Below are 27,000 nucleotides of genomic sequence, written 5' to 3'. Positions count from 1 at the left end.
AGTCATTTGATTTCAATAATTTCTGCTTAGTAAGGAAATCAAATAGGTCACTCATTAAAATTATATGATTTGTGAAATTGTTGATATTGATAAACAAGGCAACATTAAAGGATTGAAAAAAGTTATGTTACATCCACTGTTATTCACAGAAAAGTACTGTTTCATTCCAATGAACAAAAAACAGTGAATGCTGATTTTTTTTTTTTTTTTTTTTTTTTTTTTTTTTAATTTTTACATTTAAAATCCTGAATCGTTTGTATTTATGTTTCTCAGCTTGCAGTCTTTTAGAGGTACACTAACTAATACATCTCTGTTCACGCATTTTCAAAGTGACATAAATACATTATAAACAAGACATCTGTAAAACAGCTTTATAGGACACCGTTAACTGCAAACAGGGTGTTATTTGTGTGACGTCAGTGTAATGGGAAGTTTACATACCGAGCAAGACCGGCTCATAAATAAACAGCTCAACAGAAGTCAATTATTCCACAGGTTACCTTTCATTTGTCTCAAAGTTACATTATTATATCAGAGTGATGCTGCCCATAAATAATTAGATACATTTAAAACCTGAAAAGCCTGTATTCACTTTATTTGTTGGTACTGAAATAAAAGAGTAGTTAGTCCTTTTGAAGTGGGTTTTGGTCAAGACAATATCAGGGAGTTTCACCAGATCTTTGGGTCTTTTTGGGGAAGAGCAAAGAATTTCACTGATGTATCACTTTATGTAGAATGTAGTAGAACCTGTTATATATATTTTTTTTACACTCTTTATATTCAGGGCACAAAATGGTTCTCAACCCAACTGTGGAGGAAACAAGACAGATGTGGTGAACCACATCACAGAAATAAACTAAAAAGGAAGAACATTTTCACATTGAGTTTAGTTGAGTCTGTGTGAATAGAAACATAAAGAATACATGTAAATATAGATTTATTTATTTTTTTGACACCAAGGCTGCAGTGCACTCTGTTACACATTCTTCGTTCTACCTGAGGAGAATAATTTCAGGCAGAGTAGGGAAAAATCAATGCAGACCTCAATGGGGAACCATGAAGAAAGAGAGTCACAGGCAGAGACGATGAACACAGAGTCTGACTGCATAAATAGTCCTCCCAACTGCAGATGATAATACATCGTGAAGCATCAGCTGGGCAACTATTGTCTGCCACAAGATTTTACATCAGCTAAAATTCTGATGAGTGATTCTTTATGGGCCTGACACCTTCGTGGGGTTATAAAAGGGTTCTTAAAAGATAACTGTACTTTCTACTTCAATTTGGGTTTCATTTCCGTAATTGTAGCCTTCATTTCCTTCTGTTATAACAACATTGTATTCACCATTGGAAACATGATCAGACAGGCTGTAAACAAAAATGTGCATTTTCTGTAACTTATTTAGCACTTATTTATTAGTTTGTTATTTTGGACACATTTGTTCAAAGATGTAAGGTTCAATCTGAGACGCAGTTAGGGTGACCAGATGTCCCACTTTGGGCAGGACTGCACAGCATTTTCGTTCCTTTTTCCGCATCCCACATATTGGCACAATGTCACATTTTGAATGGCTTCTCTAAAATCTGTCTTTTATCCAATGGCTCTGAATAAAGCAGGGAAGGCTGTCAGCATCGGGCTGTGACTGATGTCAATCAAACTGCAATTGTGGGTCAAGTGCAGGTGGGTCTATCACAGTTACACCCGACATGGAAAAGGCAAGTAGAAAAGTCATAAAAACTATGCAAATTTTGTCAGAATATGATGAAACTACCAGAGATGAGGAGCTGCAGCTAAAACAAAGACGGGAAACTACAGTTGCGTTATGTGCAGAATGCAGTTTGGCATGCTTTTGCTGAAATAAGCAAGCCCTTGTCTGGATGGCAGCATATGTTGCTCCAAAACCTGAATATATCAGTCAGCATTAATGGTTCCTTCCAGATGTATAAGATACCCATGACATGTGCACTAATGCATCCCTGTACCATCACAGATGCTTTTTAGCTGAGCGCTGATAACAAAAAAAAAAGGTGCAATCAGAGGTGGTCTTTCACCGCTAAAGAGGTATTTCACCTCCTTAGCCTGAAAGATGCAGCGTCCATGATTGCCCCTTTTTTTTTTTTTTCTTTTTTTTTAATTTCATCAGACCACAGGACAGTTTTCCACTTCACCTCAATCCATCTTCAATGATCTCGGTACAGAGAAGGCGGCGGTGTTTCTGGATTATGTTTATATCTGGTTTCTTCTTTGCATCGTAGAGTTTTAACCTGCATTTGTGGGTGCAGCGATGAACTGTGTTCACAGACGATGGTTTTCAGAAGTGTTCCTGAGCCCAGACAATGAATTCCACTACAGAATTGTGTCTGTTTGTAATACAGTGCTGCCTGAGGGACCTAAGGTCATGACCATCCAATGTTGGTTTTCAGCATTGTCCCTTAAATCTTTTAATGATATTATGAACCATAAATGATTAAATCTCCAAATTCTTTGCAGTTTTACATTGAGGAACATTATTCCTTAATTGTTGCACTATTTTCCCACACAGTCTTTCAGAGAGTGATGAACATGAGCCCATCTTCAGTGCTGAGACTCTGCCTTGCTGAAATTATCTTTTTATAATCAATCATGTTACTGACGTTTTGCCAATTGATCTAATTAGTTGTGTGATGTTCCACCAGGTGTAAGGTGTAAGGTGCAACTAAGTCTTTTGTTGCCCCTGTCCCAACTTTTTTTGAGACATGTTGCCGGCATCAAATTCAAAATAAGCAAAACGTTTTGATAAAACAGTACAATTTCTCTATTTCCACATTTGATATGTTTTCTTTGGTCTATTTGCAATTAAATATGGGTTTATGGGATTTTCAAAATCATTGCATTCTGTTTGTATTTACATTTTACTCTGCGTCCCAACTTTTTCAGAAACTGGGTTGTATTTTTTTAAACATTGAACCACTGAAACAACCTTTTGAAACAATGAAACCTTTATTTTTATATTGAGACTGTGTTCTAACAGATGTATTGGTTTGTTTTGTGGTTGATTTTTTTTTTTCTCACTGTGTGTGTGTGTGTGTGTGTGTGTGTGTGTGTGTGTGTGTGTGTGTGTGTTTGTGCTTGCATGTGTGTGTGTGTGTGTGTGTGTGTGTGTGTTTGTGCTTGCATGTGTGTGTGTGTGTGTGTGTGTGTGTGTAGCCCCAACCACCAAAGTCATACATTGGTCCACTCCTTGACTAAAAGGCTGCTGTTTCATTGTGCAGGACTAGGTCCAAACAGAGTATGTGGCGGTTAGTATTACGAGCCCCAAATTCATTACGTGACTATGTGGGTCTGGCACCACTGAAGATTGTTTTTCAGGCATTTTAACGGTTATTTTAAAACCATTAGTGTTCAACAGTCACTATTATAATACATATTGACCACCATAAGGCATTTGTTGAAACTCTACCACTGTTGTCATTGTGATCTGCATCAAGTGAGTTTATTTCAGCTACACAAAAAGCAACATTGATATTCATTTAGACCTGTGCAGGTCTGATATTATCTCCTCCAAAAATGGCTGGCATTTTTAGCTGCCAGATCTGCTATGTTAACTAGCTAGTCAATAATAACTGTTTGGTGGCCAGCCGGTAGTGTACGGTCATTTTTTTTTTTAGCATATTTATTGAATACAGCTGCCTGCTGCTGAAAACAAGGTTGATGACTGAATCTAAAACAAGAAGGGAAAAGAGCCAAACCAGCTTAGTAGTTGTGCAGACTTGGTGATAATTCTCTATGGGTTCATCACTATGAGCAAAGCCTTTCATATTACACAGTCACAAATTATTAACGCAAATATTTATTAGTTAAGCTTTCAGACAAAGTATACAGTTTGATATCCATAAGTTAAACAAAATATTCCAAAGTAGCTAGCACAGGTATTGATTTCATGAGTAGTTGGAGTCTTGCTAAATTGATTTTTGTTCCCTGTCTTCCAGACTGCTGATCAAAAATGGCAACAGCATAGATGCAGCTGCTCTCTATGATTCGTATGAGGTGGAATATTTGCCTAATGAGGGTCTTCTCAGCACATCCAGGCATCTCTTCATTGAGCTGACTACAGATGCTACTGGCACATCCACTGGCATTGCCATCAGGTACCAAGGTAAGCACCGTAGCGATGGATAGCTGAAGCTTAGCATGTGGTGACATGTCATGGGGGCTCCTGCTTGATGTTATAAACTCAAAAAAGTAAACGTAGTGAAAACATGGCAGCAAAACTCATCAGAAAGCACTCATTTTAAAAACTTCATATAAACGGTGTTGTGTTCACAAATTGCCCCAGGTCACAAAGCAACAACAGAATATAGTGTAAAAGCTGACTGCAGAATGAATGGCAGGAGGTGCTGCTTGAATGAAGGCCAGTGCTTGCAGTGATGATGAAATTCTGATAATCAATGGCGTTCCACCACCAAAATAAGTGCTGCGCTGTCTGTATCAAAGCAGTGAAACCTTCTTTTCTAATGGTGAAAATAAAAGCGGGTTGGCGAAAGTTGGAAGTGTAATTATAAAGGTCTCATCTCTTATAGTATCACTCAGGAAATCAGGCTGATGAGGGTTCTGGATTTTAACATTAGTTCATGTAAAATAAACACGCTAAAATGTATTCAAATTCATCTGTTTGTTCCATAATTTTTGACAGAAAAGTGTCTGGGTATCCTTTTTCTGCTTTTTCTTGTGTGATGTGGACCATAACCTGGCAGTCACATTTTGGTGTCAGAATATGAGCAAATACAGTTTTGATTTGATTATATGAATGTAGTTCTCTGGAACTTTAATGCAAGTTTGAGAAATTGCACATCTAGAAAATACCTTAAGAAGGGAAATGTCATATGATGTGTTTTTTTAGGTCAAATATAATGTGTTGCTTTGAAATGAGTGCTAAATAATAACAATTTAATTAAACATATTTATATTCAGTTGCTTATGACCATATGGGAACTCTTTGCTTGAATAACCTCAACTCAAGCTTTCTCCAATGCTACAAAACATCTTATGGTCATCTACAGTTCTGCTAAAACCGCGGTTACAGTCATGGATTTATGTAACATCAGCCACCCTCAGTAATCCATAACTTTAAATTCAAATCAACCAATTAGTTTGGATACAGTTTATTTTTCTAATTCTTTTTTAAAGGAGGTTATCAGGCCATCCAACATTTTCGTTGTAAAACACAGAACAGCTTAAGAGAACAGATGTGATATGAGCACTGGTCTCATTTATGAGATTTTCGACTTCTTGGTTTTAATGATTCCACTGTTAAAGACAGTATAATAACAATAATAACAGTATAAACATGTATGATTCATATAAATTCAGTCATACTTTCTTGTCAGCAAAATGATATAAAGCATTTCCTTCTAATGGTAACATGATCAACCCTTCTCCATCTTCTGAAGTCTCCTTCAAAAACATTAGGTTTTGTAAGACATGCAACCCTTGTTCATTTTTCTCTACATGGGCTGAGACATACCATCATCTTACAGTGGATGATAGAAAAAAAAAACCACAGAAGGGTGGATGTAAGGAGACACACAGGGGACAGGATGATACCACAGTGGATCAAACCCACAGTGAGCCGTAGGGCTTCATGGTTCACCGTGACATACAGACATGCTGCAGCTTTTGTTTTTTGTTGAGAAGGATTCATACTGCAGCAGGATAATGAGCCCAAACACACCCCAAACATTTAAGGTGTGATATTCAAGTCTCTTCTCCTACAGTGCCCACTAACCACAAAACTACAAGCAGCCAGATGATACAAATACAGGAAAGAGGATGGGTATTCACCCGAGAGCTACTAGTACTGGTAGTACACTGCAACGTTAGCAAACGCAGGCTCCCTCTTGGGGAACAACCTAAATCTTAAAGTTGTGCATTCCCTTTGCTTCTCGTTAGTACTTAGGAAAACCACGATCAAGGACAGTTTTTCAAGGATGCAACATAAACTCGCAGTTTCAAACAGCTCAATGATATACCAGAGCTGCCCAATTTGGGGCCCACTGGACAAGTTTGGCCTGCACCTTGTTTGTTTTGGCATACTCGTGCTTATTCTCCCAATTTTTAAGTGCTGTAAAATCCTAAACATACTGAGGACGAGCTGTACATTTTGCAAAGCTAAAAAGTTAAGGATGACTTTTACAGCCGTGTACAGCACAGTGTTGGTAAGCTTCCTTGTTAAATTCCATTGGCATATGTCTTATCTGCCAAGAATGATAGTATTCTCTCTCTCCCTTGCTAATGCTGTTCATGTGTCCTATGTCCCTGACTTTTGGCTGCCAGTCAAGATGAGAGATCGAGGCAGTAGCACACTGACAAGGGAAAATTAAAAAATAAAGTGAAATTGGCAAGAAGCCTTTATTCAAGAATAATTGTTGGAAAATAATTAAATTACTATCACACAGATTAAAGAGTTGGGTTTTAATTATTCTAAAACTTTATTTGAGATTTAGGATGTTCATTTTCTGTAAAATATATATCACATAGTATAATATATTTTAACATAATGACAACATTTCTTTGCGACCATCCAGGTTAATGTTTGGCCCTTCATTTGAAGCAATTTGGGCACCTCAGCTCTATAAATTAGAACCCAAATGATGCATTTTACAGTAAGTTTTAAGCTACACTGTCAGGGATTCATTTCTTGGTGAGTGTGAGATACAGTATCACTGAGCTTCGCTTATCTTTTCTTTCCACATTTGTCTCAGCACTCCCCATCAGATAGGCGACTCGTCTCTAGCCCGTAAGGACTACTTGGAAATACAATCAATGTAATCTGCTTAGGCCTCCGCTTCACTGCCACAAATGGGATTAAGTCCAAAGGGAGCAGCCATGCATATTTCTAACGGACCTCGTTATGGCCATTAACAGGGCGTAATGCTGTTCAGCTCGTCTATAGCAAATTTGAGGGTCTCACTTTTATCCTGACATTCCCCATCATGGTGAACAGATAACCTCATTCGAGAACATTCATTCAACCACGACTAACTGAAATTCTGCTGTTGCTCCTTTTTCTACTTTTTGGCACCATCTGCAAAATAACCTGTCAATGAAGCAAGTTAAGTTAAAGGTTCCAGTTCTAAAATCTGAATAACATGTTTGAAACACAGTGGAGGATTGTGATCCTTTTCTACAAAGTAGAAGTAACATTAGTTTAAATTCTGAGCTGCTTCTTTAACTTGAAATGTATTTTGTTTTGTAAAAACTTACATAAAAAAGATACAAAATAACTGAAAGGCAGTTTCTCTTGATGCTCCATGACAATACAACAACTCAGCTACATGTCACGTCTGTGAAGGATTTAAGTAACACTGTTGGCGTCTTTTTGCATATTTACATTATTGCATTACTGTTAGAACTCAGATGTGGAATTACAAAACACATCAACAAAACGTCTCAAAATGCCTCCAAAGTTACCATCATTGGAGTTGCTTTTAAAATAAATATTCAGCTCACTGTCAGCTCGTTTAACTGATATACTTACATAAGCACAGGTTTTAATCATTCTTAGAATTCTTTATGTAGCAACAGTGAAATGCTAACACAAGCATGCTAGCATGCCCACAATGACAACGTTTATGCTAATGTTGTGCAATTAATGGCATCATAAAATGTTACCATTTTAAGTCAGTGTTAGCATTTGAACTTTTGCTATTTAGAACTGAACACAATCAACAAATGTAGCTAATGGGAAAATCCTCAAATTCCATTGAAATACATCACAAATACAAAACATTTACAAACCATCTTCATTGCAGCCAGTAGAAGTTTTCCATCTGTTGGTCCGAACACCTGGAGAGACACTTTATTTATCTGCATTTTCATTCTGTATCAGAATAGAAATTGAAAAAAAAATTGTACTACATTGAATGTTTTGTGCATCAGTTGTTAAACACTCCCTGCAACATGGCGTGGCATATTTGTTATCTAACGTATTTCTGTCAGACATTTTTTTCCAAATGCAGTGTGATTACAAGAAAAAAGTTAATTATGGAAATGTAGACCATATATGGAGATGCTAACGTATGCTAACTCAGCTGGCAGGTATGGCTTCCTACTTGTTTCTGATAAATTGAGTATTTTCTAATCACTAAAAGGATTTAATACATAACTTGCACCTTCTCTCTGCAGCCTTTGCAGCAGTCCATTGCTACGAACCCTACGTGAAATATGGAAACCTTACCAGCAGCGACAACACTTGGGCAGTGGGAGCCGTAGTGGAGTTTGCCTGTGACCCCGGCTATACTTTGGAACAGGGATCTGTCACCATTGAATGCATGGACCCCGACAATCCACAATGGAATGAGACCGAACCTGCCTGCAGAGGTCTGTATCCAAGCGCTGTGTAGAAGAATAAAACCCATTAAGAGTTTTTACATTACATGTTTTATTTCTGACATTTAGCTGGCATGCTGCACTTTAAATGAATGGATAGCATTTCATTTTGGGACATATGAGCAGGGTTTTTCATTTTTGGGTCAAAGCCAACTTTACTTATTATAGATGTTGGATTTTATAACCACACAAGCAATATTCTTTACTTTTAGGGCGACTCTATAGTTCACACACACATTTGTGGATACCATGCAGCAATTCTTTCAGTTCACTGTTGAAGTTAAATCCACCTTGGATAGTTTTTATTTCACACTTTATGACACCAAAAGTACGTATGTTTCTTCAGGAGAACTGAACACTTGAAGTAATGAAACAAATGTACCAAATTCATACAATGTGTACCAAAGATGATATTCACTATTACTGTCAATTTAAATGGATATACAAAATAACCAATGATGATAATTTAATCAGTTAACACCTACCAATATCCTGCCATCATTCTTCCATTTCAACAGCTGCAGTTTACTCCACTACTCACCACAAGTATCAGTATCATACGCAGGTTTGCATTGCTTCCTGTCACATTTTTGTCAAGAATAAGGACCCTGACGCACGACACAGACACGAGAATGAGGCAACCAAAAGACTTTGCTTACTAAGATTAGGGGATAACAAAATCCAGGCAGCAGAGTACAAACAAAAAGCCCAAAAGTTCATGCAGGGTAAAAGAATCAGAACTTAAAGGAACCAAAAACCAGACTGAGACTGTTTCATGAAAAAGTTGTTTTGACCCAAAGGAAACTCATTTTACCATCCAGCAGCTAGTGGTTACTGGAGGGGAGTATATGTACTGACTGTGATTGCAAAGTGTGTTTTTTTTGTTTGTGAACGTAATTGTGGTGGCGGGGCGTGGTTAGCTCGGCTGCAGGGGGGGAGAGAGTGAGGGAGTGGTTCAGGGAACGGTGCCGGGAGGAGGATAATTGGCACAGCTGAACTGAATGGGGGGGGGGGGGGGGGTATTGGTTTCTTCCCTGATATAAGTGAGCAGGACCTGGTGAGGGGGGAGGAGGAAGCAGCCTGGAGACGGACGCTCGGAGGCTGGGCAGGAGAGCGCCGACACCGGGTGTAACAGAGTGTGTGCTGCAGTGTGGATCACCCAATAAAGCGAAACCATAAACCAAACTTTGTGGCTCAGCGTGTGTCATCTGTCTCAAAAGAACCCCCACGGTAGCTCAGACGTGCTACACTGGCACCCAACGTGGGGCATGGAGACAGGCGGACAACAGAGCGAGACGCTGATGTAGCCGATTGTGGCGCTGGGACAGATGCTAAGCGGGATTGCGGCAATGCAGCGCAATCAGGCGGAGGCGAACCGCCAGCTTCTGGGGACGCTACGGGCATAAGCAGAGCGGCAGACCCGCGCCTTGGAACAGCTCGCGGGCCGGGCTGCGGGGGCCCCATCGGCGCCGGCGCCCTTTTCGGGGGTGGCGATGCATAAAATGATGACGGCGGACGAGGTACAGTCCTTCCTCGAAATGTTCGAGGTAACGGCGGAGGCGTGTGGCTGGCCGGTGGCGGAGTGGGCAGTGCGGCTCCTTCCTCTCCTGGCAGGGGAGGCGCAGACGGCGGCCCTGGGGCTGCCACCTGGGGCCCGACACATCTATGGGGATGGAAAGAGGGCCATTATGGACCGGCTAGGCTTGTCCCCTGAAGACCACCAGAGGAACTTCCGGGAGGCTAAGCTGGGGGCCGGGGACCGCCATTCGCCAACGCTCTGCGGCTGAGGGACTCGGCGACCAGGTGGCTGCAGCCGGGGAACTCTGGAGGAGCGCCAGCGGTGGTGGACAAGATCGTGAGGGAGCAATTCACTGAAGGGCTGCCAGCCAGGACCGCGGCATGGGTCCACTGCCACCGCCCGGCGACGCTGGAGGCCGCCATCACCCTGGCCGAAGACCACCTCGTGGTCCATCCCAGCGGGCAGGGGGATGGGGGTCGGCCGCTGGCGGCAGCCTGACCGATTCCCGCGCCGCGGAGGGGAATCCCACAGCCGGGGGCAGCCCAGGCCCTGCCGGTGCCACCGGCACTAACAACCCCCCCGGTTCCCCGATTCCTCGGGAGCGGCCAGCCCTGGCACACTTCCCTCCCGACAGGGGGGCCTCAACCGCCAGGGCAGGAATGTTGGAGGTTTGGGCAGCCCGGACACTACCGGAGGGAGTGTCCATTGATGGAGGTGGGACAGATGGTTCGGGTTGCCAGGCCTCCAACATCCTCCCCCGGTCCAGGAGCGACGTATCGCGTTCCGGTAAGGATCCAGGGGGGTACACACCAGGCGATGGTGGATTCGGGCTGCATGCAGTCGCTGATCCACCAGAGCCTGGTTTGGCCCGGGGCATTGGTGGAGGCATCGTGGGTGAGGATTAAGTGTGTGCATGGGGATATTCACGATTATCCGGTGGTGGCCGTAAAAATTAGATACGGGGAAAAAGCATAAAGTGAAGGTAGCGTTTAGCTCCCGCCTCCCCCCTAATCTTGGGGACAGATTGGCCTGGGTTTCATAAGTTAATGGGGCAGAGTGCGGGGGTGCGTTCACGACCGGCAGGGACATGCGGGATGTGTGCTGCGCTCAGTGGCAACGCGAGGTTGTCCGACGCTGCAGAAAGGGAGAGGGAGAGGGAACCGGCGGAGACTCCGGTGGAGACTCCACCGGTTCCCAAATTACGCTCCATGGAGGATTTTCCACTTGAGCAGTCTCGGGACGATACGTTTCGCCTTTGACCAAATGATAAAAATTGATGGTCAGCTGGTGCGCCCTGGCGCAGTGCCGTCATACCCGCACTTTTCATTGATTAGGGACAGATTGTATAGAGTGAGTCGTGACACTCAAACAGGTCAAGAAAACACCCAGTTGTTGGTGTCAAAAAGCCATCGGGAAATGATTTTCCAGGCGGCTCACTATAACCCGATGGCAGGCCACATGGGATATGAGAAAACTCTGGACCGGATAATGGCCCGGTTTTACTGGCTGGGCATCCGGGGGGATGTGCACCATTGGTGTGCATTGTGCCCGGAGTGTCAGCTGGTAAACCAGCCGGCCATTCCGAGGGCGCCTTTACATCCGCTACCCTTGATGGAGGTCCCATTTGACAGTATTGGCATGGACCTCATCGGGCCATTTCACCGGAGTGCACGCGGATATCGCTTTGTGTTAGTCCTAGTGGATTACGCAACACGATATCCCGAGACAGTGCCGTTGCGCAGCATTTCGGCAAAGAGTGTTGCACAGGCTCTGTTTCAGGTCATCTCCCGAGTCAGAATCCCGAAAGAGATTCTGACTGACCAGGGCACCCAGTTCATGTCACGAACACTGAGAGAACTTTATGAATTACTGGGCATTAAGTCTATTCGGACCAGTGTTATCACCCACAGACTGACGGGCTTGTGGAGCGTCTGAATAAGACTTTAAAGTCCATGATTCGTAAATTTATACATGACGATGGACGTAATTGGGATAAATGGCTTGATCCTCTGTTGTTTGCAGTGCGGGAGGTCCCCCAGGCCTCGACGGGATTTTCTCCCTTTGAACTGCTGTTCGGCAGGAAACCACGAGGGGTGCTCGACCTGCTTAAGGAAAACTGGGAGGAAGGTCCGAGCCCCGGAAAGAATGGAATTCAGTACATCATGGACCTGTGAGCAAAACTCCACACACTGGGTCAGATGTCACGTGAGAATTTGCTCCAGGCCCAGGAACATCAACAATGGCTGTACAACAGAGGGGCCAAGCTGAGGCAATTCGCACCGGGTACTTGTATTGCTTCCGTCTTCCAGCTCAAAACTCCTCGCCAAGTGGCAAGGGCCCTTTGTGGTCACACGGCGAGTAGGGGACGTTGACTATGAGGTGGTGCGATCTGACAGGAGCGGAGCTACACAGATTTACCACCTCAACCTCCTAAAACTATGGAGAGAGGCGGAGCCTGTTTCTCTGGTGTCTGCGGTATCTGAGAGAGAGGAGCTGGGGCCAGAGGTTCCAAAGTCCACCAATCCTGCCTCGCTCCCTTTCGACGCCCATCTCTCCGGGACCCAGAGAACAGACGTGGCCTAGTTGCAGAAGCAGTTTGCTGACGTGTTCTCCCTCCGGCCAGGATGCACGAACCTCATAGTGCACAACATTGAGACGTCTCCGGGCGTGACGGTGCGGTCGCGACCCTACAGGCTACCTGAACACAAGAGAAAAATTGTTCAGAGGGAATTGGCTGCTATGCTGGAGATGGGGGTAATAGAAGAGTCCAACAATGCCTGTTGTAGCCCCATTGTTCTTGTTGTCAAGAAGGATGGATCTATACGGTTCTGTGTGGACTATCGCAGGGTGAATGATGTGTCACGATTTGATGCGTACCCAATGCCCCGGGTCGACGAACTCCTGGACCGACTGGGCACTGCGCGTTTCTTCACGGCACTGGATTTAACTAAGGGCTACTGGCAGATTCCTCTCTCGCCAGAGTCCAAGGAGAAAACGGCCTTCTCTACTCTGTTTGGGTTATACCAATTCACCACGCTTCCCTTTGGGTTGTTCGGTGCCCTGGCCACGTTCCAACGCCTCATGGACCGGGTGCTGCGTCCGCATGCTGTATATGCGGCCACCTACCTGGATGATGTCATCATCCACAGCACCACCTGGGCGGAGCATGTGCAGCGGGTGGACGCAGTGCTAGAGTCCCTGAGGCAGACTGGGCTCACCGCCAACCCAGGGAAATGTGCAGTTGGGCGGAGGGAAGTACGGTATATGGGGTACCACTTGGGCGGTGGGCAGGTGCGCCTTCAGGTAGACAAGACTGCAGCTATCGCAGCCTGCCCAAGACGAAAAAGGAGGTGAGGCCGGAGGCATGGAGAGAGACTGTGGGGGGGGGGGGCACACACAGGAGATCTCTGGTGGGTAGAGTAAGACAGTGACACAAGAAACACACAAGAGAAGCAGACCGACCCAAACCACGACTCTTTCTGGTCACCGTCCATCATTTTCTATTCATTTTGCATCTCTTCATGGTGGTTTTGAAGCAATTGGAATTCATTCTACGTCTACGTCCTTTTCATTGTCTTATTTCTGTTTGTTGGGTTTTTATGTCCCTTTGTTGTCATTTGATTACCTTTCCAACAACTGTCAGTCCCAGGAAAGACTCTGTGCCCTGTTAGCCAGCTCAGTAATCCTCCCATGCTCAAACAGACAATCAAAAATTCACTTTAAACTGTTTGTCTTTCCTTTGCTTTCATCATTTTAGAAAATGTCTACATATTGCTCATTTTGAAACAAATTGTACAATGAGCTTAAATTTTGTGTGTGTGTGTGTGTGTGTGTGTGTGTGTGTGTGTGTTCCAGCTGTTTGTAGTGGCGAGATCACCGACTCAGCTGGAGTTGTGCTCTCTCCTAACTGGCCTGAAGCCTACGATAGAGGCCAGGACTGCATCTGGGGAATCCACGTCGAGGAGGACAAGAGGATCATGCTGGACATTAAAGTGTACGTATCCACCGTCCACATGTGCAGTTTGATCCGCCTTCTCGTCCCTTTGCCCTTTGATTTGCATGAAATCGCAGCAACAAACCATTTTCGTCTTTGAATCTAATTATCACTAAATCTGTTTCATCTCCGGTGCTCATACACACACCGGCTTCAAACACACCCACAGAAGTAGTCTGAAGATTACAATGAGCTACCTCACCATGACTGCTGAAACACATCAAAAACACAACATGCTTCTAATGAAAGAGCGCTCAGCTTGTGAATGAGATGTGTAAGTGCCACACAGGCAAAGGTTAATTAGGTGCAGCGGAGAAAACTAATTATATCAGGGAGGTTTTGTTTGGGAGCCTCTACCCCAAATTCCTGTAATGGCTGCAGAGTGAAGGAGAGGGTGCAAGTGTACAGCGTGGGAGTGTGTGTTTCTAGTGATTGCAGTGCCAAGGTGAAGACATAGAACAACGCACCCTGCCGTGTCAGAGCCCGATAAGTCAGTCAGCCGTACAAAATCATTTGCCATTTGCAAGCAAATTAAGGAGGGCTCATTTGCATAGGTTGCATCTTCAGCTCTGTCTTTCTCACCTTGTCGTCTCTCTCTGAACAGCACCTGTGTTGCTGTTGTACTCTGAGAGGCATTGATTAATGGCTTCCTCTGGTTTTTGAAAGGAAGTTTGTCAACATAAGTAATTGCTGCTGTTCACTCAGCAGAGTAGGTGATGTCAGTAGAAGTGGAGGTACCCTCACAGCCTAAAAACATGGGTAAATATAGAAGCAAAATTAAAGAGTAGTAATGTGTGTGAAAAATGTTTTACCTTTTATAATTTGAATTCACAACTTCTACAATCTTTTGTAATGTTATCATTAAAAAGTAGTGCCAAAATGGAAGTAAAATTATACACATAATTATGACATGCGGAGGCACTGATGCTACCAGACCTCCGTAGATGCCCTGTGGTTTTCAGCACCAACACGTTAGCATTAGCACCTGCCCTTACATCCTGTCCCGTGTTCGTGGTTTGTAGCTCCATCTCAAACACCCAACAAAGCACAATTTAAAAATTGCCCCGACCCAGACATCCCGCTAAAACAGTTTGATCCTTGTCAAAGTCACTTCGGTCTTTAGACGTGTCCGTTTGCCTCATATCCAACATGTCGACAAGGAAAACCAACTGTTTACTGTCTGAAATATTGCAGACCTCGACATGCATTGTTGTTCATCAACATTATGCATTGTGAAGTGATCATATAGAAAGTAGGTCACAACAAATGCTAGTACCTCCAGTTCAGTTACTTTATTTCATCAAGCCAGACAAAATACTGTGTTTTTTCGCCTGAGCTTCTGTGGTTGTTTTGTTTATAGATTAATGGAACTGTATCGTACCTGTATCTATAATGCTGCTGTATCAAAAAATGTCCTCTTGCGGGATTAATAAAGTATCTATCTATCTATCTATCTATATATATATACATATATATGTGATTAAGACAATGAGGATAACAAATGCCCCCAAAAAGAAACAAGTTTGCTTGTAGTTTTGCGTGTCGTACGGTTGTACGGCTGACATCACTGTGGCCCAGAGAAGGAAAGATGGAAAGAAGGAGGGAGGATTTTTGTTCTTTAGCTTGCCATGAAAGCACAGATAAATCTGGCACTGCTCAGTTACTTATCTTTGAGAGGAGCTGATGATGACTTAGACATTACAGAAGATAGTTGACCTCCAAAGTCTGAAAGGTCAGAGATTTATTGTGGATTTATTTGTCTCGGTTCAACTGCTGATGATGTGAACTGCTATGGACTAAAGTTAGTGAAAGCAAGAATAGTGAGTGAAATTAAATATCCACACAGGCAACAAAGTCTTAGGACAGGGAATCAAAACCATTGAACTGCATTGTATAATCTCCCATAAAGTCCAAACATTGGAAGTTTGTTGTGAAACTGGTGTTACAGACCGTTAACTTGATTCGCTCTAAAGCCTTGTACCGCTGCTACTTCAGTTAAACCTCCAGGTGGATGATGATGTTGTCCAACTAGCAACGTGAGACAGTTCAGCCGGTCCACACTGCATCGCGTTTCCTCTTCCAGGGGGACGTTGGTTTGTCTAAAAAAGGGACAACTGATACGAGAACTGTCAGATCCTGTACGGCTGGCAGACTTTTCTTTTTTGGTTGACATAACAAAGCGTAGCCTGCATGGGGAGAATGCCTTGGCAAGGCTGCTGTATGCACACATCAAGGCCTTCGGGACCAAGCTCCAGCTTTTCCAAAGACACTTGTCAAAAGGGGCAGTTTTCCACTGGAACAATATTGGCACACAAATGAGTCATGCAGCAGCCATCACACGTCTCTGCAGAGTTTAACAGACACAGGATTGTGCTGCTCTCGTCTCCCTGAACCCTGATTACACCACGCATCAGCTGCAGCTGGAGCACACTGAGCTGCCGACATCAGCATCTCTCTCGTGAAACTTTAATAGCAGCTGGATGGAATAAAGTTCCCAGAATTGGGAGTGACAGTCATCTCTGAAACAGGATGCTGGCACAATGTGTGATCTGCATGTAAGCAGTGCTCACAAATCACTTTGGTGAAATAGGCCCCTGCTGTGTTGATAGCCTATTAACAACCTGAATATATTTAGAATAGGTCTCTGTGATCTGCTCCATGTTAAGTAATCAATACTAACTGGATTTCATGTGTAGCTGTCACTTTTTCAAAAGCTAACATTTGTTATGAGGAATGCTTAAAAGTCAAAACATTCACACACACATTCATAACTTGATGACTTTAGACAAAAGGCACTAAATGTATCGAACTTTTAAATGTACTGAGCTTTTAAATAAGATTGACCTATTAGTGTTATGTGCTTGTAGATGTGACACAAAGAAATGTGCAGTATAACAGGCCGTGAATGACCTGAGCAGGTTTGTAGTTAGCTATTCCATGCACATCCAGTTTAAAAGGATCAAATATATTTTGAACGTAATTGTTAGCAGCCGTTATTGCTTTATCCATAAGTCTTGGGTAAAGTGAACCTGGGGTAAATAGACATTTCTAAGCTTCAGGGAACCATTAAGGATTCCCGAATGCTTGTTCCTTTGTAATTTCAAGATGTGAAAGAAAGTCTGAATTGTTTTAAAGAGAGCTGTTCACACCTCAGTGGCTCACATTTGGCTGCTCTGCCATTTGAATAAATTGCCAATTGTTAATTCAATGAAAATGAAATTAAAGAGTATGGTGCATTTGATGTGATTATTATAGTTCAAAAGTATGTCAGAAGGCGTAGTAGGCTCAAAGTATTTTCACATTCTGAATGTGGTCCCTTTGGAAAATGATTTAAGTTTGGAAAGTGATTTAAGCTGCGGCGTCTCGGTTAGCCGAGTGGTTCCAACGCATGCCACATCGCTGCATTGTGAACAGTTCGTTATTACAGGCTACAACTCTTAGCTTTATTATCTGCTGTCAAACAAAGGTGAAAAACGGACAAAAGACAAAACAAAAACACAGAAGATGAGAGAAACTAAAACACTTCAAATATAATCATCGATTGTCCATCACAGTGTCAACAGAAAGTTGCTCCTGTTATCTTACATCCTTTTCTCTTCTCTCATCCCGGCGTCGGTCCTCTGACAGGCTCCTATTAGGTAAAGACCTCTCAAAGCTTGGCAACCAATCAAAAATGACAAATGACATCCTGTTACCATGACAACATCAGATACTATGTAACGCAATTTTCTCAGTGTATTCACATTTCGAGAGGAGGATCCTCTTGGTTTTTGGTGATTTCATTGGACAAAATGTGAACATAAGCACATAAAGAGATGAGACACAATTATTTTTCATTTTTCAACCCTATTCCCAAATTCTGCCTTTTTCACTTTTATCATCAACACATCAGCCTTCGGTTTGATGAAATCCACTTTTTGAATGAGGCTGTCTGTGTAATTTTGTTCTGATCAAACTCACCCTGTGTCTGGATGCACTGTGGATCAGACTTCCATTAAGTTGATCTGTCTTTTAGCTGCTGTTAGCTACCAGCCACTCACTTTCTGAATGAGTGCTGCGTTCATAACAGTCTGCACACGTCGTACCAACCTGTCTTGTTGTTACCACTGCTAGGGTCACACAAACAACAACCATCCTGTGTCACCTTAGAGCTGCAGTCTATTCAAAAACTCAGTGATCTCCGAGTCACAGCTAGCGTCCGTCTGGGCCAAAGTGAGCCCACAAACCATTTGGAGATACAGTTGCAGCCATAAAAAGAAGGATTAAGATTCCACTGTTCAGCCCTGACGATCACGTACTTCTGAGAAACCCGCTGGTCTCCTGGACAGTGCATCTGTCACAGTTCCCAGGAGACCCAAGAACAAATGATCCCAGAGAGTTCAGTTCCTCAACTCCTGCGTTTGAGTCCAGCACTTCACCTTCTCACCCGGCCCCGAGGCAATTATTCAGCGGAATTGGCTGCGTCGTGTTATGGCTCCGACAGGGCCACTGCAGCTAATTGCGGCCATCTAGACGATGCCTGTTACTCCATCAGACACGCTGTGGTGGTGTCAGCAGCATTCCAGAGGCAGTTCAGCGCTTTGTTAAAAATGGGCACGGAGTCTAGTTGACACCGGTGTAGGATCGCGTCAAGCCGCAGGAGTTCAGACCGAAAACTGGCAGAGAGAATCTGACAATATATTTTTTTTTAAAGACCCAGTGCTGCATCGTGGGTATACGAGGTTAAAGGCTAAAAAAATAACCAAATCAGGAAGTCAACAAAATGCTCTACTTCTAAATACTCCCGGTGGGGACAGACTTTATATAAAAAAGTGGACGTCGCCTGCCGGTCTGGAAAACAAGGCCAGTGTGGAAAAGTCTTAAAGTACAATACCACTGAGGGCCAATAGAGGTTGGCTGCTTCATAGATCTATATTACTCTTATTAAACACAAAGTCAATAAATGTTTTCCACAAGTTATTATTATGTAACTTGATAAAGTCATTCCATCTAATTAATTTTCTGGCAGTCCATCTGAAAATTATTTCATCATTAATTAGATATTAGGCCTGAAAGCCGTCACGTCTGCTTGAATGACAGCCCTGTGGTGCAATCAGGTTTCTGCAGTAGGTAGTTGGGAATAGCGTCCTCTGAGATCAAGACAGATTCCTCCTAAACTCGTCCAAATATTGTCCGATTTGGTTCCAAATATGCAAGATGACGACGGCCAAAATACCAGACTTGAGGCCACAAAACAGCAGATCACAAACCAGTGGATCGCGTCACTTTGTTTTGGGCTTGTGGGGAAATGAAGCTCCATGCAGGCCAGCAAGCATGGCTGTGTGCTCACTCTGCCATTAGGTAGCCATTAACTTTCCTTAATACCTGACTACATATGATGAGGGATGTCACAACACACAGGCGGAGATTATGACACTCAGTGACTCTTATCAGATGTGTCACATTTTCTGCATCTCCCACAACAGACACTGCTTTTCTGTTCATAAAGCAACTGTCATCACATCCTGACTCGTCTGTTCGCTCTTTTACTGTGAACTCAGCCACAATAATCTGATATCAAGGACATCAAATTCAATTTTAGTCATTGAGACCTTTGGTAATTTGTGTATTTCATCCAGCACTACTCAGCCTGTTTGAGAAGGTTTGGAATATTTCTGTTCAGTTTGCTCCACTGACTACAAAACTACTGATCTCTGCAGCAATTTTAGCTCTGTCAAATTCCCGGCCTTCTCTTTGAACAGAAATTATCCCATTTTGTGTCTTTGAGTTTTCTGAAATATTATCCTTGATTACAGTCACATCTGCCCAGCGTAGTATCTCTGCAGGTTTCAGGATTTATATTTAGTTTGCTAAAAGTGCCATAGGCCAGGGATTTTAGAATTGGTGAGTGCTTTTAATTTTACTCAGCATGTCCCTGGTCCAACAAGGCTGTACACATCAAATACTCCAGTAAAACACATTTCTAGCCATCAGTTGAGCTCAGATTCACCCCCTTTTTCTCACCTGATTATCTGGAGAGTCTTAAACACTTCTGTCTGGCTATTTTTGGGGTTGGATTTGCTCATCTCAGACTTAAAAAACTATCTTGAAAAATGCTCCCTGCCTCAATTAGCCAACCTGTTACATCAAAAGGAAGTGAGCACAAATGAAAGAAAGCAAATCTAAAATTATAATATTGACTGTAGTTGAAGTCATCTTACATTGCAATGCTAAAATGCTAATTACTTTTCTAACATAAATTCTCTCAATCGTAGTGTCCTGCTCAGAGCTGATGACCTTTGTGATATTTTTATTGCTCCTAATCTTGGAGAAAACAAAAACCTGATAGTGTTTTCTTAGAGAGTTGAAAGTTTCATATTTTAAATTGTCTCCTGAAATCGTGTCATGCTTTCATGAATATCGTTTTCCATATTAATTCCTGCACCTATCGCCTTGAAATTCCAATGTGAAATATAAACACTACTTCCAGCTCTGCTGCAGTTTGGTTAAGTCACTCGAGTTTTGGTGTCTGCTAGTGTGAATAGTTGTGCATTTTGATTTCAATACTTTCATTGTTTCTAGATCATTTCTTGTGTCTGCACCTGCTGTGATGCAGTTGATATACAGAATATATGAATTGTCAAGGTAAAAAGGTAAAAATAAAACTCAACAACACAGACAAGTTAAGCAAAAATAAATAAATAAATAATACATTTATCAGCTTTAATCCTACAGCTTTATGTTTTGGGAGGATAGAATATTTTTACATCCATGTTTACCAGCCAGTTTTAATCAGTTTGTCTCTTTGCTTTTCCCGGCACATAAAATGTAAGCTGAAGTACTGGCAAGTGTAAAGAATATACACAAGTCAAAACCCTGTTTTCCCCCTCCTCTTCTGGAGCTAAACCTATGCCTTAGTGCAGTCTGTTCTGTACCATCATGAGGTCAAAATTTAATTATTAGCCTTCCTGGAGAAAAGGCACAAATAAATGTAAAGTCAGCAGTGTGCTGTTCATTTTTGTTTGGTGGTATGTAATAAACATTGCATCCTTTGAGATTGTTAGTGGGGATTTTGAATATAAGTCTTGTGTGTGCGAACCTCTGTGTGTTCCCTTCGATAAGCTGGAAAAAAGTCTGTTGCTCAAAGTAAACCTTTGGTGTCAGCACATACTGTAGTCCAGATTCTCAGAAAGTGCTCAAGGGAATATACCAAAACAGAGATTTCCACAGACAGAAGCCTTCTAATCGAGCACAAAGCTCCTTATTGTCTGAACATATGCCTCGCAGGTGTCTGAGCATTTATGCGATGCCTATCAATAGCAGCTGTTCTCCCTGAGCCCTCGGGGTTAGACGGTGTACAGAGATATACAGTATGAAGCCTCTAACAAGGTCCCTGGGTATTGCTTCCTCACATTGCATGGACACCAGCGTATATACATATCTCCAGCTCCATCTGAGTAATGGCAGGAGGGACATTATCACCAGGCTGTATCAAATGACTTTTATGGATGGCCTTCAAATGAAAGAGGAGGCAGTGAAAGGTGTGATTAAAGTGAACTCGAGGGATGTAAAATGAATGAAACCACCGTCGCTCCAACAAAATGTCGACCACTGTCCACTGCTTCTTTTTAAATGACAGTAACTTTTGAAGTGTTAATTAAACCTCCTCATTAAGCAAATAATCCACCTCAGATTAGGTCAGTGTTTGATTTTGAGTGCATTCATGTGCTGTTTTATCTTCTTCTATCTAACCTGCCTCATCTGCTTATGATAATATCTCTTAAAGTGTCAGGGATGGCAAAAACCATTCACATAACTGAAAACGTTTTTGTAAATATGGAAAAAAGTGACCCTAACAAGTCCTTCATGATTGTCATTGTGGATCTCTAAAGCTCCCACACAGCCACACAGAAGTTTTCAAGATGTGCTCCAACCCTTAGAGGTTGTTTGTTCGTACCCTGAAATATGACCCACAGGAGTCTCATGAATTACTGAATATGTTTAATCCGAACCACTTGGCTAAGATTAGAGTCAAATAACGGTTAGGGGTAGAATGGTGACATGAACCATGTTGTGTTTTAGAGTTTCACTTTCTTAAAGTTTGGCAACTCTTGCCATCATTTGTCTAAATGTGGTTGGAAACAAGAAACAAACACCAGTCTCCTGCACCTAAATCCACAGTCGTATTGAACCATCCACCCAACCTGCCTCCTCCTAACAAGGAAAAACACAAATTATAGTTGCAGACATCATCTGAACTGTGTCACTTCTCCAGGACACCAGAATGTCCTCTTTTATACCGTGACCTGGCATCCCTCCCGGGGGTGTAGTGCTGCCGGAGCGCATCGCAACGACGCTCCCTCAAGTGAAGAAATAAAATTATATTTTTTTTTAGCTGATTGAAATTTGTTTACATGTTTTAATTGTTTAAAAATCTAAAGTGTATCATTCAAGAGAGCGAATGAAAACAAATGGAATGGTCAAATTTGTTATAATTACATTTAAGATGTATTAATTGATTCTCGACATCAACCTGAAGCCTTGTTCTGATGCGCTTCCATTTACACGACAACACAAACTCACCACTTCCTGTATTATTTCAAATGAAATGCCCTTTAGCATTATATTAGACAGAAACCCCTCAAATCTTAAAAAGGCTTTTATTGTGAAAGATTTGCAGAAACGTGTTGTGACTGAAGTTGGACAATCACACTTTAGATAGATAGATAGATAGATAGATAGATAGATAGATAGATAGATAGATAGATAGATAGGTAGGTAGGTAGGTAGGTAGGTAGGTAGGTAGGTAGGTAGGTAGGTAGGTAGGTAGGTAGGTAGGTAGGTAGATAGATAGATAGATAGATAGATAGATAGATAGATAGATAGATAGATAGATAGATAGATAGATAGATAGATAGATAGATAGATAGATAGATAGATAGATAGATAGATAGATAGATAGATAGATAGATAGATAGATAGATAGATAGATACTTTATTAATCCCCAAGGGGACTTTTTTTTTTTTCGCTACAGCAGCATTTATAGATACAGGAAAGAAATAAAATAACAGTAAAAAATATTAAATATAAAAATGCACAGTATATACAATAAAATAGAATAAAATAAAATAGAATAATTAAATTAAAACTAACTAAACAATAGTGCAAAGTTGTTGTTGTTGTTTTTTTTTTATTATTTAAACAACCAAGAAAAACAGACAACAGACAACGGTGTTATTGTTGTGTGATGGATTTTGCCAGAGGTGAGTTATTGTACAGTCTTATTGCAGTGGGCAGGAATGATCTCCTGCATCAGGAATGATCTCATGTATCAGGAATGATCTCCTGTATCTGTCCTTGTGACAGCGGAGCTGGAGGAGTCTTTTGGAGAACGTCCTCCTCTGTCCCTGCAGCAGGTGGTGGAGAGGGTGGTCAGGATTATCCAATATGGATAATAGTTTGTTCAGCGTCCTCCTCTCTACCACCTTTTCCAGACTGTCCAGATTGCAGCCAATGATGGAGCCGGTCTTCTGAACCAGTTTGTTAAGTCTGTTGGTGTCGCCGGCTCCAATGCTGCCCCCCCAGCAGACCACAGCAAAGTACAAATTGAGATCAATGTATATATACATAATGCAAAACAGTCGTTGGAAATAACACAATTCTCTTGTTAACTTTATTAAATCAAAGCAATATAAATATATTATTATCCATCTGTCCCACTTTCAGAAACACGTTACCAAAAATGTTTTCAGAGGGTTTCATGAATTTTGGCGTAAACCTTTACTTGGCTTTAAGGATGAACTGATTAGATGGTGGGGGTCAAAGCTCAAAGTCACTGTTACCTCACATCTGTCCCATTCTTGTGTTGTAATATCTCTCGAACGTTTCAGGAAATTTCTTCAAATTTGGCACATATGTTAACTTCCCAGTCTAAAGGATGAATTGATTAGATATTGTGGGTCAAGAGGTCAAGTTCGCTACGACCTTACATCTGTTCCAATGTTGTGAATTTGATCCGTCAGGAACATCTTTCAGGGAATTTCTTCAAATCTGACATAAATATTCACTTTGATTCAAATAAAGTGAAGTCAAAGGTCACTGATACCTCACAAAGTTCATTTGTGGTCATAACTTAAGAATTTGTTAGGTAATCAGAACTAAATTTCACATAAATGGTTAATAAGAAAACATGGTGAAGTGATGACATTTTATACTCAAATGTCAACTTGTGAAATCAAAATGTTCTGCAAAAACACTTTACAATCACTGGCTATTGACTACTGAGTCTCAGTCTCAGACTGAGCTGTTGGCAGTCCAGTTGCATTGTGGGCAATATGGAGAGAGGGTTTTGTAAAGGAAGAAGTGAAACAAAAAAGGTAACCTCCTTGACTCTGCTGCACTGATTTTGATCCTTTATTTTACAGTCCTTCTGGAGTCTGACGCTCTTAGAAGGCCTAAATTGCTAAATCGACTGCTCTTATAATGCAGCCAAAATTAAAAGTGACCTTATATTTGATTAGAACTGATTTTACAACTGATCATGACATCTAGCAACAAATCACTGAGCAAAAAACTCAACAAGTAGCTTTGTCCAATGTGACCTTTTGAGGATTAAATGAAGATCACTTTGCTGATGACAGTTTCTTTTCTTTTATTCTATTTCAAGTGACACCACCATCCCTTTGCTTGAGAACGGATTTTGTATTTCCACATTCATTGCAACGTGAAAATTAAGATTGATTATGAAGATTATTTTGCAGGACAAAGCTCTGATTTACACAATTTCACTTTAAATAAGTCAGAGTTTTACAATATCTGTCCAATGTATATGTGCAATCTTATTAAAAACCAGTTGATATCAATGACCTTAGAATATAGGTATCATTATATGATACATCTATGGGTGTTGTACGTCAGATTTCTACCTGTGTTTCAGACTTCTGGAGGAATAGAAACACCAGGAGTGAATAGTTGGGGTGAAATGTGTAAGCAGCTTCTCCCGGGGGCCTGGCCAAGCTCAGCTCTGTTTTTTCAAATTGAACTAAATCAAATTAGTGTCAGGGAATAGAGGCTGTGATTGATTTTTCTCCACAGATGCACCGCGGAGCCGCACAAAGCCTTGTTTTGCTTAATCACAACAAATTTGACGCCAGCTAACAATATTTCTCAATCTGCTTCTCTCTCCGAGCAGGTGAGAGGCTTTATCTGCTCCTAATCAAATAAACATGGATCACTGTGAGTTTGGGAGGCAGGCAGACTTGTTTTACTAAGGATGTGAAGACCACCTGTACATCTTCAAGAGCACATTGAGAGCTTTATTAAGGCCAGTCTCACTTTTTCATGCTGAGTTTAAGAGTGGGATTTCAGGTTTACATTGAGTTCAAGCTGTTCATGTGAAGTCTGATTTTCAGATTCCTTTCATCAAGCACCCACTTTGCACAGACGTTTGTGGGTGGGAATAGTTTTAGTCTCACAGGAATGAATGAGTTATTTATAAAGGGGGGAGGGGAACATTTACACTCAGAAAGAAAATAACTATCAGATTGAATTTAGTTGGAGAAATCTCAGTTTTTCATGAGTCACTGTGAAATGAGCACAATAAAACCACAAGGACACTGATTTAGATCATTTGTGACACTACAAAGTAAATCAAATGGAGGAATTAAGACCGTGTGTATTTACAGGAATTTATAAAGGTCAAACTTGAATCATTTTTCCTCATTTTTCAACAGTAAGCATTTCCCAGTAATTATTCTGCACTGAAAAATGCATTCATTATTGGTCCAGAACTCAGAATCACCACTCAGATCTGCAATGTGCTGAGTGGGTCGAAAAGACCTGGCATTGTGCACAACGACTTCTGTTTTCCCTGATCTAAGAAACAGTTCAGCAATCAGAGCTTTGTAAGATAGAAGTCTTCTTTTTATGTTACAACCAGGCAGCTCTCCAGATACATCAGTGAACAATAGCAACAAAGACATGGCCACAGAAATAACAACTCTTAAATTGATACACTCCTTTAATTGTCACATAAGAAAATGAAAGGCAAAATGTATTGGATGTATATCCTGATATACAGTATGTCAGTGCTTTGTGCTGTGCAGTTCCAATCTGTCTCACAAAGGCTGAAGTTTGGATGAAATGTCTTTCAGGCTGGACAGAAAAGAGCAAACTAAAAGGCTGTTATGGTTTCATTTTATGTCATTGTGGGATCATTGTTTTCACACAGAAGTCCTTATCATAAAACCCACACAAGTTTAGAAAACGTATAAGCTAGCTACCGTTAGCAGGACTTCTGTTTGCATTTTTTTCCATCATTTACTTTAACTGCTGCATGTTTAATTATAAGAAACTGGAGAACTAAAATGCCACCTCATCAAAATGAATATATTTAATTTACAGATAACAGCAAGGAGCTCTGAATTGATCCAATCAGAGGCCAGGGTCATTTACATGCAGTCTATGTAATACAGAACAAGCTTTTTACTGCCCTCTGGTGGCTCTTGCTAGGTTCTCCATTTGCTCAAGTTACTTTTTGAATTCATATTTGTAAAGTTTAAACGGGGGAAAAAAATAGACATTAAAGAATGAAGCAGAAGCAAAAAAGTGAAAGGAGAAGGGTTATTTATAGAATTAGTTACTTCTTCACAAGCTCAACCTGCAGGTAATTATGTCACTTTCCTTCAGTGTAAAGTTTGGGTGGTTGTCCGTTGGCTCCTTCATTCATTGGAAACTGACAGTCCGTTGCGTCACGGCAGTCCTGAATGAAATGAAAGAAGCCAATTTGATTGGCCATGATTGAAGTCGACTGTGACACACCTTATAATTATCTCTTCCTCATACGTTCCCACTGTGCCGGGTTGCACCAGATGTGCGTTTCATTTGTGTTCACCAAAATACCAAACAAATGAGTTTTACACTGCGCTCCATCCAGGCAGATGAAAATAGGGCCCATACTGTCAATCCTTCATATTCCTGTCATTTGGTTGCATTTAATGAGCCAATGGGACCACATTTCCCTTTCAAAACTCCAACAACTGGTCTCCTCAGTTCCCAGACATTTACAACATGTTGTAAAAAGAAGTGATGCAAAACATGCACCTGTCCCAACTTTTTTGAGATGTGATCCATATTTTACT

General features: G+C 41.7%; 1 protein-coding gene across 1 annotated transcript in view; it reads left to right on the top strand.

Annotated features, from left to right (window-relative positions):
- The window catches only part of sez6b (seizure related 6 homolog b), a 205,153-nt gene that overhangs the window by 155,887 nt on the left and 22,266 nt on the right, over positions 1-27,000 (top strand). Inside the window, exons 7-9 of the mRNA XM_069166512.1 lie at positions 3,970-4,136; positions 8,165-8,359; positions 13,743-13,881. Coding sequence (XP_069022613.1) covers positions 3,970-4,136; positions 8,165-8,359; positions 13,743-13,881 — 501 coding nt within the window. The remainder of the gene's footprint in view (positions 1-3,969; positions 4,137-8,164; positions 8,360-13,742; positions 13,882-27,000) is intronic.

This window comes from Embiotoca jacksoni, unplaced genomic scaffold (genome assembly GCF_022577435.1).
Source record: "Embiotoca jacksoni isolate LCO1_2020_lvr unplaced genomic scaffold, fEmbJac1.0.p SCAF_39, whole genome shotgun sequence".
NCBI classification, from domain to species: Eukaryota; Metazoa; Chordata; class Actinopteri; family Embiotocidae; genus Embiotoca; species Embiotoca jacksoni.
This window is presented reverse-complemented; position numbering and strand designations above follow the sequence as displayed.